General features: G+C 42.9%; 1 protein-coding gene across 1 annotated transcript in view; it reads right to left on the reverse strand.

Moving 5' to 3' along the window:
- Positions 1–18,162, reverse strand: part of lrp2a (low density lipoprotein receptor-related protein 2a) — a 404,078-nt gene that overhangs the window by 331,813 nt on the left and 54,103 nt on the right. The window contains 2 exon segments of the mRNA XM_063052409.1: positions 1,518–1,631; positions 2,653–2,763. Coding sequence (XP_062908479.1) covers positions 1,518–1,631; positions 2,653–2,763 — 225 coding nt within the window.

Raw genomic sequence — 18,162 nt, forward strand, 5'->3', positions numbered from 1 at the left:
TATATTGCTAGTATAACCTCCGTCCATTCCACTGCAAAGATGTGACAGGAAGTGGAGACAGGTCCCTCTCCATAAGGACAGCAACTCTGGCCAGAGAGCATCAAACCAGCATCTCTCCTTACAACAGATGCCTGTCACATGTTCATTCTTGGTCAGAGATCACAGCAGAGCTACCACAATAAAATGCATCTTTAACTAACTTCATTTCTACATGAATATTTGAAAAAGTTCAACAGTTCTAAAATAAGTCAAAATTCAAACTGTTTCCTGGTATGCCTCGAGTTACATCTCAATATAATCCCCACAATAGATATTAACTGGCAATCTCTTCCAGAAAACAGATTTATGAGAGATTTTCTTTAAAAAACTGACAAGTCTGCTGCAGTTGTGTGCAAGTTTCCTGTAGCACAGCAAATAGACAGAAAGAGGAAGCAAACACAAGGGAATCTGCAGATGCTGGAAATTCAAGCAATACACACAAAATGCTGGTGGAACGCAGCAGGCCAGACAGCATCCATAGGAAGAAGTACAGTCGATGTTTCAGGCCCAGACCCTTCATAAGCATTATCTGCTATTCTATCTTTTTTTACACTTGTCTGAAGCATGATCGAAATGCTCTAATTCTTCATACCATGATTGTTCATTTTAATGTGAACAGAATTCATCTTTAAACATAATTTGAAAAGATCACTGTTTCTGGACCGGCTGCAGCAGTTCTGCAAAGTTGTTACAATGAAGCATAGTATTTTAATTCATGGTTTTGAAGTTTTTTTCTATCAGTTCTGTGGGCAGAGCTTTATGATATAAGGTCTATAAGGACTTAGTGGTGAGCAATAACTGAATAATAAATTGCAAAATAACAAGCCATGAGTGGCCATAAAACAAGAGAGAACTGACACTTGATGCAACAAGGTAACTGAAGGCTAGGAACAATTGGTTAAGGCTGGCTGGTTCAAAGTATGAACAAGGACTGTGGATGAGAGCTGGATTTAAATAGGTTGCAGGTGACAAGTTGGAAATGAGTGGCATGTGATTCTTGTTAGATGGGTGGAGACTGAGAGGTGCCTAAAGTGTGCAGGCCTGGCAACTTATTAATGATCACTCTCTGTGTAACAATAACTTCAAGTATTTGATATGTACTTTTAAGCATTTCTGGTAGCAATGTGCTATCATACATGTAATCCTTCACTTTAACCAATTTCCCCCAGGGTCAATAAAGTATGACTATGACTATGACTAATAAAGAAAGCTTATTCTAGAGAACCTTTCCTTGAATTGTCATTTTCACAAATCTGAGGACTAAAACAAAAAATTGAAACAGGATAATACTGATATATTTTCCAATTAACAAAATCAAACACATTGCTCCAAATTAATTACTAAGGTTTTTGATTTACTGCAAATGTAAATGTAACAAGTAACACAGAGCATTCAGTAACTCTCAATGGCAAGAGGATTAACTTCAAGTGATATTATAGAAGGAAGTAATGATAGAGAAACTATAACAAATACATTACCACATTTTTGCTCATCACTTTGATCCCCACAATCGTCATCATGGTCACACACAAATAACCTTGGGATGCATTCCATATTGGCACACTGATAATACCCAATATTGCATCTCTGAGCTTTATAAGTTGGGAAGGAGTGAAGAAGTAAAAAAAAAGGAAGAAAATTAACACGATTCAGGTACTTAACCGAAAAGTTCACATTGCAAATTATGCACTTTTTAAAATCACAGTTTAAATGCACCATCTAGTGAGCCAGTTCCTCAGTCAAATTAAATTGACTGAGTGGTAATTACTTTGAGTTACTACTGCCACACATTGTCCAACAGCCCCTGTTTCAAAGTGTACATGTGAGGTTGTCCACCTTGATTTTATTGATGCACCACAGAAAGGATCTTATCCAGATGCATCACAGTTTGGTATGGCAACTGTTTGGCCTGAGACTACAAGAAACTGCAGAAGGTAAAGAAGCCTCAGGATTCACGCCACCAGGTTCAGGAACATTTACCATTCCTCAACAATCAGGTTCTTAAACCAGAGGGGAAAACTCCACTCACTCCAACAGTGAATTGTTCCCACAACCTATACACTCACTTTCAAGGACTTTTCTTTACAAGTTCTCGATATTTATTGCTTATTTATTTACTTTGATCTTTGTATTTGCACAGTTTGCTTTCTTTTGCTCACTGGTTGTTTGCCAGTCTTGTTTTTTTTCCCCCGATTTATTGTGTTTCTTTGCATTTTCTGTGAATACCCGCAAGAAAATAAATCTCAGACTTGTAAATCTCAGAGACAGATATGTACTTTAAGAATAAATTTACTTTGAACTTTGAACCCATTCATTGGAAATGATATAGAGCTCTTCTGCATTCCATAAACTGAACAACAAACAGTAAGTGAGCTACACACCTAAGAAACCATACCATTTTCATTTCCAATTTCTCTTCCCTGATAGTTACTAGTTTGCCATTATTCTGATTAAGTTGCTGCATCACTCGTTCAAAAACTTGACCAAAAGCGGATACGTTAAATTGCTTCCAATATGACTTGTACATCAGTATTTCTGTATGTTTGTGTGCTTTGCCAAAGACATTCTGGATTCAGGATTAGACAACCTAAAAATCAGAAAAGAAGAACATACTGCAATTGAATTCGTCTGTTCCATCTCTACAGTTCAGCACTCCGTCACAATGCTGGCTAGAGTTGTAACATGCACCATTGGAACACTCCATTTCGGTACAAGTAGGATAATCTAAAGAAAAAAAGACAGAAAGCAAAATAAATGTCTAATTAGAATGTGTATATAGAGTTATAGAAAAGTACAGCACAGAAGCAGGCCTTTGGCCCATCTAGTTCGTGCTGAAACATTTAAATTGCCTACTCCCATCGACCAGCACCAGGACCATAGCTCTCTACGCCCCTGCCATTATTGTACCCACCTAAACTTTTCTTAAATGTTGAAATTGAGCTCACCTGCACCACTTGTGCTGAGAACTTGTTCCACACTTTCACAGCCTACTGAGTGAAGAGGTTTCCCCTCACCTTCCCCTTAAACTTTCACCTTTCACCCTTAACCCATTACCTCTAGTTGTAGTGCCACCAAACCTCAGAGGAAAAATCCTGCTTGCACTAACACTAGATATGCCCTTCATAATTTTGTATACCTCTATCAATCTTCTATTTTCCAAGGAATAAAGTCCTAACCTATTCATCTTTCATTACAACTCAGGTCCTCCAGACCCAGCACATTACTTGTAAATTTTCTCTGTACTCTTAACATTATTTACATCTTTCCTGTAGGTAGGTGACCAAAACTGCACATAATATTCCAAATTAGGTTTCACCAACGTCTTATACAACTTCAACATAACGTCCCATCTCCTGTACTCAATACTTTGATTTATAAAGACCAATGTGGCAAAAGCTTTCTTTATGACCCTATCTACCTGTGACACCACTTTCAATGAATTATGGACCTGTCTTCCCAGATCCTTTTGTTCAATCACGCTCCTCAGGGGCCTACTGTCAACTAAAGTCATTATCTAGATTAGGCACATAATGATATCAGTTAATATTCAAAGCTCAATTGGTGGCAAGAAAGATAAATTGGGACTAAATAGTTGGGGTTACCAACATTATATTCCAATAATAAGGGTCAGGTTGGAGATGGGGCATTTTGAAGACAGGGCCATAAAAAACCCCCACTGCATACCAAATGATGCCAGGAGCAGCACCGGAATAAGTAGTTGGTAGATTCTGGATGTGGTTCCTTAAGGTTGTCATAGCCAGGGTTGGTAATGGGGACCATCTCCTACGACCTATTAAATGATCCCAGTGGCGTGTGCTTCAAATAGCTTCTGACAACTAAGTCCAGCATCTGGCCCTCATGTGTGGCTTAGTTACTAAGCCTGGTGGAACTGTTTCTACTGACAGGAGAAGGAGAATGGAGTTACTGGAACCTTAAAACTCGTCACTTTGGGCAGATGGAGCTTGCAAGCTGTAGCTGACAGCTCATCTAGGAGAAGGAAAACTTTGATCTCAAATCGCTTCTGCCTTGCAGCTATACCCACTTCATGGGGAAGGCTTCAGGTGTAAACTTCTGAGGGAAAAATCCAGAGCTGGAGTCCCTAAGGCAGTCCTACTTTGAGTTCAACGCTGACCTGACAACTCCTGCAACACTACTGGTACCAAACTGTATCAGTCTCCACCAATCCTTTGGGTGCATCTTATGCATGGCCGGCTGGTAGCGCAATGGTAGCGCCGGACTCCAGAGCGAAGGCTCCCGAGTTCGAATCCAAGTCGGGCCACCATCGCCCCACCACCCTGAGCATGCTTCCCATCTGTGCCGGGTTGAGCATCAAGCTAGACATGGCCTCATAAAAAAAAAGGGTCGACTCAGGAACGTTCACATCGCGACCCGGTTAATCAGAAAGGAGACCAATCCTGGCAGCATGTGCCAGACAAGAATGGCTGACTGTCTGGTGCGACAAGCTAAAAAAAATCTGATGCATGGAGAGAGCGAGCTTGCTACATGGGCAACGGCTTGCTCTCTATATTGTACTGCCCAGGCTTTCATATCTATGTATATAGCTAGGATGCAACATCCATGGTTGACTCTGACCGTTGGAGGCCTCACAGTCTACCTATTCCTGAAACGTGACCATTAAACTCCAAAGACAACACACCAGACCCTTCACAAAATATGTAAACAGTTAGTGTTTGTTCCCCAAAAATAACTATTCATACTTTAGCTTCAAATGGCAAATATTCCCTTCCTTTCTATTCTCAAAAAATAGTATCAGCATTTGCTAGGAATCTCTCAAATTCATGTACATCTGCCCATCTTTAATAGGGGGTTAAAGCTGTGAGGGAAGCTAAGGCAGGTTGGAGATCGATTTCTATTGACCTTTACTACATTCAACATGTGAATGGTAAGCTTAGAGCTTTTCAAAGGAAAGGCGGGAGGAGAAGATGGCGGCGTGCCTGCGTGTGTGCAGCCCTCCGGTGAAAAATGATATCGTATCTGTTAAATAGGGGCCGCGGACAATTCTGATTTGATGGAGAATGGACCTGAAAGCACAGAGGAACATCTGGAGAAATTTCTGAAATGCCCGTTCGCTGCTGTCATTATTGTGTGGTCAGGAATCTTTCGGAGGGTAGGCCTCAAAATCCCCAGCCTTGCCTGCTTTTGGCAACCGAGAAGGAGGTCGAATCGTTCCGACAGAGATGGCGCTCAGTACTCGGTGTCGGAGAGCTGATCAGAGCTCGAAGTTTTCGGATGACTCAGAGTCGGATTGTGGTCGGCATGGCAGGGAGAGTTTTTCTTCCTTCTCTCGTCTGCATGAGATGTGGGACATTTGAGAAACTTTGAGCTTTACTGTGCTCACGGACTTCTTCATCAAGTTATGGTATTGTTGCACTGTATAACTATATGTTATAATTATGAGATTTTGTCAGTTTTTTCAGTCTTGGTCTGTCCTGTGTTCTGTGATATCACACCGGAGGAAATAACGTATCATTTCTTAATGCATGCATTACTAAATGACAATAAAAGAGGACTACGTGTCTTCATAATCATAATCATAAGCCATATTATGTAGGAATATTCCACAAAGCTTCTGTACAAATCACCAAGTTACTTTGATTTATGGACTATGCATTAGCAGGCATTCCTCCTATACTGTGGCATAACTGGGAGAAAATTGACACACCACATGGCACAAAAACTTGTTAGGAAATATGTCCACAAACAAAAGAAAATCTGCAGATCCTGGAAATCCAAGCAACACACACAAACTGCTGGAGGAACTCAGCAGGCCAAGCAGCATCTATGGAACCAATTTCCCCCAGGATCAATAAAGTATGACTATGCCTATGACTTGCAATTTGCAGAACGTTAGTGTGGGTTAGTAAATTTGCTGACGACACAAAGGTTGGGGGTGTTGTGGATAGTGTAGAGGGCTGTCAGAGGTTAAAGCAGGACATTGATAGGATGCAAAACTGGGCTGAGAAGTGGAAGATGGAGCTCAACCCAGATAAGTGTGAGATGGTTCATTTCAGTAGGTCAAATATGATGGCAGAATATAGTATTAATGGTAAGACTCTTGGTAGTATGGAGGATCAACGGGATCTTGGGGTTCGAGTCCATAGGACACTCAAGGCTGCTACGCAGGTTGACTCCACGGTTAAGAAAGCATACGGTGCATTGGCCTTCATCAATCGTCGGACTGAGTTTAGGAGCCGAGAGGTAATGTTGCAGCTATATAGGACCCTAGTCAGACCCCACTTGGAGTACTGTGCTCAGTTCTGGTCACCTCACTATAGGAAGGTCGTGGAAACCATAGAAAGAATGCAGAGGAAATTTACAAGGGTGTTGCCTGGATTGGGGAGCATGCCTTATGAGAATAGGTTGAGTGAACTCGGCCTTTTTTCCTTGGAGCGACAGAGGATGAAAAGTGACCTGATAGAGGTGTATAAGATATTGAGAGGCATTGATCGTTGGATAGTCAGAGGCCTTTTCCCAGGGCTGAAATGGCTAGCACGAGAGGGCACAGTTTTAAGGTGCCTGGAAGTAGGTACAGAGGAGATGTCAGGAGTAAGTTTTTTTTAAACGCAGAGTGGTGAGTGCGTGGAATGGGCTGCTGGTGACGAGGGTGGAGGCGGATACAATAGGATCTTTTAAGAGACCCCTGGATAGGTACGCGGAGCTTAGAAAAATAGAGGGCTATGGGTAACCCTAGGTAATTTCAACGGTAAGGACATGTTCGGCACAGCTTTGTGGGCCAAAGGGCCTGTATTGTGCTGTAGGTTTTCTATGTTTCTATGTTAATGCACCTAAAGAGAGGAGGCCTGTCTACATTTGATATTCTGTAACAATCAGTATAGAATTTTGAGTATGGAAGCTTTTGAGCCTTTGGGAACAAGTGATCATAACATTGTTAGTCTCCAAGTTTTTTTAGGAGCATGTATCAGTAAAAGCCAAAGTCATTAAATTGAATTTCAGAAAGACAAAATTTGTGCAGATGTGGCAAAGACTTTGGAAGGTAAACTGGAAGGAATTGCTTGATGTTGAGTCAGTTGAGGAACAATGGGGTCATTTAAAGAGGTAATACACACAGTGAAGGAAATGTTCATACCCAAGATTGGGAGCAGCAATAAAAACAACAGATGAACTACATGGAAAAAGTATTGAAGAAAAGACCGCTATGTAAGGAATACAGAAGAAATGGTAATGATGTTAACCATAGGGCATATGAAAAATATGAGAGCTATAGTCAAGAGGGAAATTCAGATTGCCAAAAGGCAGGTTAAGAAGGATACTATTGACTCCAAGAAATTTTTTTCCAAGACTTTAGACTTTTCCAAGCTTTAAAAGTCAAGGAGGAAGTTTAAGTGTATTAGGAATAATAGTGGGGGTTTTAATTGTGCAGAAAAGGACTTAGCAGATACTCCTAACTCATATTTTGCTAAAGTATTCACCTGCGAAGATGTTAGCAATATGCTTGTAAGTGTCGAGAAAAACAGGTACTTTTAAGAGATCTAAGAAAGTGAGGTCCTGCTTCAGCTGAAAAGACTGAAAGTTAATAAACCTCTAGGGCCAGACAACATATATCCAAGGTTAAAGAGGTCGGTGATTATGTATACAGATTCTAACATTTATTTTTCAAAAGTCATTTTAGACTGGTAAAATCCCCAAGGACTGGAAGTGAGCTAACATTGACCCAGTATATAAGAAGAGGGACCACACTGACCCTGGTAACTGTAGCCTGGCAAGCTTAACTTGTATTGCAGGGAAAGTCATAAAGAATGAGTTGGAAAAGCAGCTGATAAGAACAGGCATTTTAGCAGAAATCCAGCATGGGTTCAGAAAGGGGAAATCATGTTTTACTAATATGCTGGAGTTCTATGAAGAGGCAACTAGAACTGATGATAATAATGGAGTGGTTGATATCATTTACAGGTTTCCCCCGCCATCCGAAGGTAGAGCGTTCCTATGAAACGGTTCGTAAGCCGGAATGTCGTAAAGCGAAGAAGCAATTACCATTAATTTATATGGGAAAAATTTGTGAGCGTTCGCAGACCCATAAATAACCTACCAAATCATGCCAAATAACACACAAGACCTAAAATAACAGTAACATATAGTAAAAGCAGGAATGGATATGATAAATACACAGCCTATATAAAGTAGAAATACTTTTTCACAATCATTGCTGCACTGTTCTCAGCGAAAATCTCAAGCAAGCGCCATCGGCAGAAACACGGAGCAAGCGCTGTGGGCAAAAAGATGGCGCAAGCGCTCTCCAGTAACCTTTAAGCTATGAAGCTGCCAAATCATACCAAATAACATGTAAAAATACACAGCCTATATAAAGTAGAAATAATGTATGTACAGTGTAGTTTCACTTACCGGAATTGGGACAGCGCTGAGCACACTAATGATGGTGTGTTAGGCTGAGTCGTCAGAGGTTGGGCTGGTGCAGTGGCCCCCACCCTCCAGGCAGCGAACCGATACCAGTCAGCGAAGCATGCAGGGGTACAGCAGCAGCCGGGTTGCACCCAGTACATTTTTAAGAAAAAAGCCGAAACAAACAAGCTAATTAATTAGGTGCCGCACGTCACGTAAATGTCGGCTCAAATCAGAGGCAACGCAATGGGCAATCGCCTCTGATCTGGGCCGACATTTACGTGCCGGGTGGCACTTAATTAATTAGCTTGTTTATTTCGGCTTTTTTCTTAAAGACGTGCTGGGTGCGTCCCGGCTACCGCTGCATTTTCCGCGAATCGATATCTGTCCGCGGCCTGGGGATTGGGGTGGTTGGACACTGTGGTGTCATCTCATCATCTATCAGGGCAGGCAAGTCATCTTCTGCCTGCCTCGATGTCGAAGGTCGAGGTTCATCGTCTGCTGTGGAAGGCTTGCTTGACTGATTAGCCTCGCGCATTTTTAGATCATACAGTTCTTTGTAAGCACTCAAACCATCCTGCAAATATGCCCTAAACCGACGTACCCCTTCAAAATTAAAGTTGTACTTTATCATTGCAGCAAAAATCTCACGCAGTTGCTTCACGTTCAGTTCCTGGACGACTTTACTTTCGGTCCGATCGCTACTGCATTCGATTTTGATTGTTATCCTTTCCTCCTCCAATTGCATCAGCTTTTCATCTTGGTCATGAGATGCCAAAACCTCTTCAACATCATCTTCTTCAACTTCCACAAGCCAAACTCACTGTTTTATCACCCCTTGTTCAATCCCTTCCGACCTATGTTCGTGACACTTCTCACGCTCTTAAACTTTTCGATGATTTTAAGTTCCCTGGCCCCCACCACTTTATTTTCACCATGGATGTCCAGTCCTTATATACTTCCATCCCCCATCAGGAAGGTCTCAAAGCTCTACACTTCTTTTTGGATTCCAGACCTAATCAGTTCCCCTCTACCACCACTCTGCTCCGTCTAGCGGAATTAGTCCTTACTCTTAATAATTTCTCCTTTGGCTCCTCCCACTTCCTCCAAACTAAAGGTGTAGCTATGGGCACCCGTATGGGTCCTAGCTATGCCTGCCTTTTTGTTGGCTTTGTGGAACAATCTATGTTCCTTGCCTATTCTGGTATCTGTCCCCCACTTTTCCTTCGCTACTTCGACGACTGCATTGGCGCTGCTTCCTGCACGCATGCAGAACTCGTTGACTTTATTAACTTTGCCTCCAACTTTCACCCTGCCCTCAAGTTTACCTGGTCCATTTCCGACACCTCCCTTCCCTTTCTAGATCTTTCTGTCTCTGTCTCTGGAGACAGCTTATCCACTGATGTCTACTATAAGCCTACTGACTCTCACAGCTATCTGGACTATTCCTCTTCTCACCCTGTCTCTTGCAAAAACGCCATCCCCTTCTCACAATTCCTCCGTCTCCGCCGCATCTGCTCTCAGGATGAGGCTTTTCATTCTAGGACGAGGTAGATGTCTTCCTTTTTTAAAGAAAGGGGCTTCCCTTCCTCCACTATCAACTCTGCTCTTAAATGCATCTCCCCCATTTCACGTACATCTGCTCTCACTCCATCCTCCCACCACCCCACTAGGAATAGGGTTCCCCTGGTCCTCACCTACCACCCCACCAGCCTCCGGGTCCAACATATTATTCTCCGTAACTTCCGCCACCTCCAACGGGATCCCACCACTAAGCACATCTTTCCCTCCCCCCCGCTCTCTGCATTCCACAGGGATCACTCCCTACACAACTCCCTTGTCCATTCGTCCCCCCCATCCCTCCCCACTGATCTCCCTCCTGGCACTTATCCGTGTAAGCGGAACAAGTGCTACACATGCCCTTACACTTCCTCCCTTATCACCATTTAGGGGCCCAAACAGTCCTTCCAGGTGAGGCATCACTTCACCTGTGAGTCAACTGGGGTGCTATACTGCGTCCGGTGCTTCCGATGTGGCCTTTTATATATTGGCAAGACCCGACGCAGACTGGGAGACCGCTTTGCTGAACATCTACGCTCTGTCCACCAGAGAAAGCAGGATCTCCCAGTGGCCACACATTTTAATTCCACATCCCATTCCCATTCTGACATGTCTATCCATGGCCTCCTCTACTGTAAAGATGAAGCCACACTCAGGTTGGAGGAACAACACCTTATATTCCGTCTGGGTAGCCTCCAACCTGATGGCATGAACATCGACTTCTCTAACTTCCGCTAAGGCCCCACCTCCCCCTCGTACCCCATCTGTTACTCATTTTTATGCACACATTCTTTCTCTCACTCTCCTTTTTCTCCCTCTGTCCCTCTGAATATACCTCTTGCCCATCCTCTGGGTCACCCCCCCCCTTGTCTTTCTTCCCGGACCTCCTGTCCCATGATCCTCTCGTATCCCCTTTTGCCTATCACCTGTCCAGCTCTCGGCTCTATCCCTCCCCCTCCTGTCTTGTCCTATCATTTTGGATCTCCCCCTCCAACTTTCAAATCTCTTACTCACTCTTCCTTCAGTTAGTCCTGACGAAGGGTCTCGGCCTGAAATGTCGACTGCACTCTTCCTACAGATGCTGCTTGGCCTGCTGCGTTCACCAGCAACTTTGATGTATGTTGCTTGAATTTCCAGCATCTGCAGAATTCCTGTTGTTCACTTTGTCCTTTCTTCGTTCACCACGATCGAAACGCTTAATTATGTCTAGTTTTACGATAAGTGTAACACACTTACGAGCTCCTTCAGGCTTTTCCGATACCTTACAACTCATCTTCCGAATCCGGGGGAGAGCGGCTGCTCGGGGCGCGCGCTGATCTTTTTCGTAACAGTGAAAACACCTTCTGTTAGTGAAGACAGGTAACTAATGTAGGTCTTTCATAACAGTGAGGTTTTGTAAAGCAAACGTTCGAAAAGCGGGGGACACCTGTACTTGGACTTTCAGAAGGCTTTTGACAAGGTAACCCACAGAGGTTAATAATCAAATTACAGGAGGTAGGGATTCAGGGTAGGGTGTGCGAATGGCGCAGAATTGGCTCAAAAACAGAAAATGAGATATGGTGAGAGGATCATTTTCGTGCCTAGGAGATGTAAGAAGTAAGGTTCCGCAGGGATCATTTTTGGGCCGCTGCTGCTTTTAATTTACATTAGTGATTTAGATAAGTACAATAAACTAGTAAAGTTTGTCGGTGACACAAAATTAGGGGGATGGTTTGATAACATTCAGGCAGCAGAATCAATACAGTTAGATCTAAACAAAATCCAGATGTAGGCAGATAAATGGAAGATGAAATTTAATGTAAGTAAGTGTAAAGTATCACATACAGGATGTAGAAATATTAGATATAAATATACAACAGGGGGGGGTCTTGAATTAGAAAGTACATTGGATGAGAAGGATTTGGATGTCCTGGTAGACTGATCGCTATCAACATCTAGACAAAGAACAGAAGCGATTAGGAAGGCTAATAGAATGTTGGGCTATATAATGCGCTCAGTGGAGCTCAAGTCCAGAGACATTCTCCTTAAGCTGTATAAAGTACTTATGAGGCCACACATTGAATAATGTATACAATTTTGGTCTCCATATTGTTTGAGGGATGTGAAGGCACTGGATAGAGTCCAGAGAAGGGCAACGAGACTCATTCCAGGGCTACAGGGTATGAGCTATGAAGAAAGATTGAAAGAATTAAATCTCTTTAGCCTTAGTGTATGGAGAATGAGAGTAAACATGATAGAAGTGTTCACAATCATTAAGGGTGCATGCCAGCTGCTTCATGAAAATTGATCCATCATCAAGGACATGGGGTCATAGGTGGACTGGTTAAAGGGAGATTTCAGGCTAACATCAGGAAGCCTTTCTTTACACAGTGAATTGTGGACACATGGAACAAATTAATAAATTGTGTAGTTGAGAGTAGTACCTTAGAGAATTTCAAATCTAAACTCAATAATTATTTCAACACACTATGTGAAAAGGAATTTGGCAAGCTTTGTTGGGTCAAATGGCCTGTTCTTGTCAAAAACTTTCTAATGTTCTAAACAGTCAACATTTTGGGCCGAGACCTTCATCAGTCCAAAACGTCAACTGTTTACTCTTTTCCATAGATGCTACCTGGCTACTGGCTATATCACAGCCTGGTATGGAAACATTAATGCCGTTGAATGGAAGATCCTACAAAATGTAGTGGATATGGCCCAGTGCATCATCTGTAAAGCCCTCCCCATTGAGCACATCTACATGAAATGCTGTCGCAAGAAAGCAGCATCCATCATCAGAGACCCCCACCACCCAGGTCATGCTCTCTTCTCACTTCTGCCATCGGGAAGATGGTACAGGAGCCTCTCAGGTCTCACACCACCAGGTTCTGCACCAGTTACTACACCTCCTCCATCAGGTTCTTGAACCAGTGGGGATAACTTCACTTAGCCCATCACTAAACTGTTCTCACAACCTCTGAACTCATTTTCAAGGACTCTTCATCTCATGATCTCGATATTTATATTTATTATTGTTATTTCTTTTTTCTTTTGTATTTGCAGTTTGTTGTCTTTCACACATTGGTTGTCTGTTCACCCTGTTGGGTGCAGTCTTTTGTTCATCCTATTATGGTTCTTTGATTTACTGAGTATGCCCACAAGAAAATGAATCTCAGGGTTGTATATGTATAGATATGAAACCCCTTTTTACTGGGCATCTCTAGAAACATATTTGGCTAGCCCCTTGCTAACAAGCCAATGCACTCGGTGACAAAACCACTTTTCTCGAACTCAATGCGCCTAAGTTCAATATGACTTGAGTCCCACCAGACTAGGAGAGCCGGGATGTTTCAACCACCCACACTCCAATCTGAGGGAATATTGTGTAAATATTGCCCCCATGCAATTAGCTGTCGGCAAGAAATAACAGATTGTATACTGCATACAATTATAAAGAAAGTATACTTACAAATTTCAGATTTATCAAAGTTAGTAGGAAAAACAAAAGAAAAAAAAATAAGAAGGGCCCATTACAGTTAACCCAGTTCAAATGTGCACATAAGTTGGAGCTCATCTTGAAGTTGTCTTTAACTCACGTGCTGGACCCACGGTCTGCATGAAAGCACACACCAACTTCTGAAAGTCGTTTGAAATCCATCTGAAACAAATGGGCCCTCCAGGTAAGCACTGGTTCTTCCTCCTTGAAGCTATTCATCTGCACAAAGGACCTTGTGCAACAAGGACAGCATCCTCAGCCAACTTCCTTCCTGTCTTCTCTAAACTCCAGCCATAAAGACCTTGGCCCACACCAGTGTACGCTACAAACACCTCTCCACCCAGCAATCTCTAGAACCTTCTCCCAATTCCACCATCCTGATTGGCTGACGCAACGTTTCTAAGTTGAACAACATAGCCATTTAATTTTAGCTAAACCCAAACATGCTAAAAGTAGTACAAACTGCTCTTACAGAACTGCTAGAAATTAAATACCTACAGTATAGCAGTAAAAATCTTAACCAGGGCGTTATACTCTTCGCTCACCAAAAATGGTCATGTCCTCATGACTTAGAAATTTATCAACCCATCATTAATAACACAGCTTTAAAAGGAATTCCGTGATGTCAGTACCTCCAATCCATTTGTAGATGGTAGTAACATATCTCACCAGGGGTATACACACAACACTCTGTTCCCCAGCGCATCATAGGCCAGCCTGTGTGGGGGTTTCCTGACTCTTGAGACCTCTTTATCCCATCTTCTGCTCGTCCAGCTTCAACCCCTGTCTATTACTCATGTCTTCCAGCAGCTCAGGTTCCCCTGCTCCATGACTAAACTTAACTCCAAACATCTTCAACCTCCGCTGGTGCTAACTGGCAAGACCTCTCTCAGAAAGCGCTGTCCTCAGTCGCTCTATTAGTGTGGCAACTACTCCTGGAGTAACCAACATCAGAAAACACATCTTTGCATCCCAACATCTTCTCAGTTAATCTCCTTTCCCATGCCTCAGACATTCCGTCAAATTTGGGTGTTACTGTCACTCTAGCTACTCCTCCAGGACGTAACATGATAGTTTTAGACTGGGCACACCACAAAGTTCCTAATTTCTGATCACAAAGCTGCTTAGGAGGAACTTGCACCTTCTCAAAAGCACCTCTGAACACAGGGGGAAGGGGCAAGGTTTTCAAAAAGTTCATTCCACTTTTCCCTTTCATGCGCCCATGAGCCTTCTCACAATGGAAGTATTTGTTCCCACAAGAATGGAAGCTCCACCCTTTTCAAACAGTTCCGGCAGACTGACATTGGTGTGTCAATAGTCTCAGTTACTCCAACATCTGCTTCTGAAAACTCCAGCTTTGATGACAAGTAACTATTGTACGGGTACTCATCAGTACTAAGCCCCCGAATTTCAAGAACACTGAGTGGTGTCAATGGTAAAGGCGTCAAATACCGATTGTAAAGCAAAGTAATTTGAGAACCTGCGTCAAGTATGGCTCTAGCATAAACACCTTCAATCTGTATGGATACATCAGAGCTTGGTCCCACTAAACCTTCAGGAGGAGTGTTTTGCACTTTAGTGTTTCCCTTGAGGCACTGATCCTCTCTGAAACACCAGCCAGTTCTTTTAATGGATCCCTCCATAGTTCTACCTCTTATCTTCTCTGTTTGATTAACTGCTGATTTATTTTTTGAAGATTTTTCTGTCCCTCGCACTCCCGCTTGAAACGTCCATCTTCTCCAGAGTTGTAACAGAAAATACCAGTGGCTTCCCTGGACTACTCAGTAGCAGCCCTCGCCTTGGTATGTCCCTCCAGTGGGTCCGGTTTTCTATCGGCAGCACCAACCTACGTCATCCGAAATATCTTGGCCCTCAGATTTTTCAGGATGTCCTGCAAAACCCCCAGTTCTGTGGATCAGGAGTTGCCTTAGCAACAGAGGTTACGACCGAGAACTTTGCCTTGCTGACAGAGGCCTCCCGCTCCTCTGTTGCATTTTCCCTCTCTCTAACTTTGCTGGATAACTTGGTAAAAGATGGAGGACGGCACATCTTGTGGATCATTCCAATACGTAGAGCAATCATGTCATGTGACAGCGTGCCCTTCACAACTTGCTCCATCCTCAAGCAATTTCTCTCAGACAGTTGAATACCCCCTTTGTGGCACAGACAGTGCAGCAGCTTCTCCAGCTTAAAAATGTGGACAGACAACTTCTCTCCTTCCTCCTGAAATGTGTGCCTAAACTTCATCTTAAGTTCGGCTGCACTTTCAGCTGTGCCAAAAATATCTTGCAGAGCTTGCAGGTAATTAGCTGACATGGCTAATGGATTTTCTGCCTTGAGGAACCTCACCATATCAGTCACCGGGCCCTTTAAGCTCTCTACCTGCCTCTGTTTTTTCATATTATCTGAGCACTTCGATTCATCCAGTGACTAAGACATCTGCTCAGCCCAAGCCTCATGTTCTTCTTCCTCATTGGTTGGGGGCTTGACCCCAGACACTCCCAGACTACAATAATTTTGGCTCTCTGCAGCTATACTTCTGCATTTCTCATCCAGTGATATAGTAGTCAAAATGAGCTCAGAATTTAAATCAATCGCTGAAGGACTCATTAAATCTACCACGTCAGACAACTGCTTCCCCTCACTTCAAAGTCTCCACCCTCAGCTACTGGAAACTCGACTTCCAATAGTTCACTCTTGCCTACACTCCCCTCTTCACTAAAAGAATGTCCCCAGTTCTCCAATCGCACCAGGCAGATCCACTCCTTTCACATCCTTGCTAGCCTGGACTAACACAACTTCCTTACCAGCCAATTGATCAAAACACTGTTCAAGGAGGGTAACTTTCCCTGATAATTCAATGGCAATTAGAACCCTAATCAACAACTCATCTGGGCTGCAGATATCCGCCTCACTCAGAACATAAGCATTAGCTGTGGGTGATCTCTTTGCATCACACCAAAACTTAATCCCTGCAGTGTCGATAATCACACATCTTAATCACTTACTTGGGCACTAGTTTAAACACAGGATTAAACACACAAACCACTTAATCAATTCTTACAGCAAATACACAGTATTCAGGGAATCAAATCCTGGACAAGTCCCCACAATGAAGACCTTAAGAACATAAAATATAGGAGCAGAAGTAGGCTATTCGGCCCATCGAGTCTGCTCTGCCATTCAATCATGGGCTGATCCAATTCTTCCAGTCATCTCCACTCCCCTGCCTTCTCCCCATACCCTTTGATGCCCTGGCTAATCAAGAACTTATCTATCTCTGTCTTAAATGCACCCAATCACTTCACTTGGCCTCCACAGCCGCCCGTGGCAACAAATTCCACAGATTTACCACCCTCTGGCTAAAGTAATTTCTCCGCATCTCTGTTCTAAATGTTCGTCCTTCAATCATGAAATCATGCCCTCTTGTCCTAGACTCCCCTACCATGGGAAATAACTTTGCTATATCTAATCTGTTCAGATCTTTTAACATTCAGAATATTTCTATTAGAAACTCCCCTCATTCTCCTGAACTCCAGTGAATACAGCCCAAGAGCTGCCAGACGTTTCTCATATGGTAACCCTTTCATTCCTGGAATCATTCTCATGAACCTTCTCTGAACCCTCTCCAATGTCATTGAATCCTTTTTAAAATAGGAAGCCCAAAACTGCACACAATACTCCAAGTGTGGTCTCACGAGTGCTTTATAGAGCCTCAACATCCCTGCTCTTATATTCTATACCTCTAGAAATGAATTTCAACATTACATTTGCCTTCTTCTTCCCCTTTTTACCAGGCATCTCTAGAAACACGGCTGGTTAGACCCTCGCTAACAAGCCAATGCACTCAGTGGTGAGAAAACCACCTTCCTCCAACTCCATATGTCTAGGGTCAATATGACTTTGCTCCCACCAGACTGGGACAGCTGGGATGTTTCCCAATCTGAGTGAATATTGTGTAAATACCATCCTCATGCAACCAGCTGTCAGCAAGAAATAACAGATCGTACAGATACAATTATAAAAAAGTATATTTACAAATTTCAGATTTATCGAACAGTTAATAAGAAAAAGGAAAAAAATAAATTAAAAGAGCCTATTACAGTTAACCCAGTCCAAATGCGCACATACGTTGGAGCCTATCTTGAAGTTGTCTTTAACTCATGCGGTGGACCCACAGTCTGCATGAGAGCACACACTACTTTCCGAATGTCACTCAAAATCCATCTTGAACACATGGGCTCCCCCACAAGAGTATTGGTCCTTCCTCCTTGAAGCCATTCATCTGCATAAAGCATCTTGTGCAACAGGGACGGTATCCTCAGCCATCTGCCCTCCTGTCTTCTCCCAGCTCCTGCCAGAAAGACCTCAACCCTCACCTGCTTCCGTCACAAAAACCTATCTTCCCAGCATTCTCTAGAATCTTCTCGCAATTCCACCATCCTGATTCGCTAACACAACATTCCTAAGATGAACAACACAGCCCCTTATGTTTAGCTTAAACCCAAACATGCTAAAAGTAGAATAGATTGCTCTTACAGAACTACTAAAAATGAAATACCTTCAGCACAGCAGTAAAAATCTTAATCTGGCCATTACACATATATGTATGTAACTTGGATATGTACTTGGATAATAAATCTACTTTGAACTTTGATATAAATAATTTTTTGCAGTAGCTAAACGCTCCAGGTGTGTAGGAATTAATT

The sequence above is a fragment of the Mobula hypostoma genome, chromosome 6, assembly GCF_963921235.1.
Source record: "Mobula hypostoma chromosome 6, sMobHyp1.1, whole genome shotgun sequence".
Lineage (NCBI taxonomy): Eukaryota > Metazoa > Chordata > Chondrichthyes > Myliobatiformes > Myliobatidae > Mobula > Mobula hypostoma.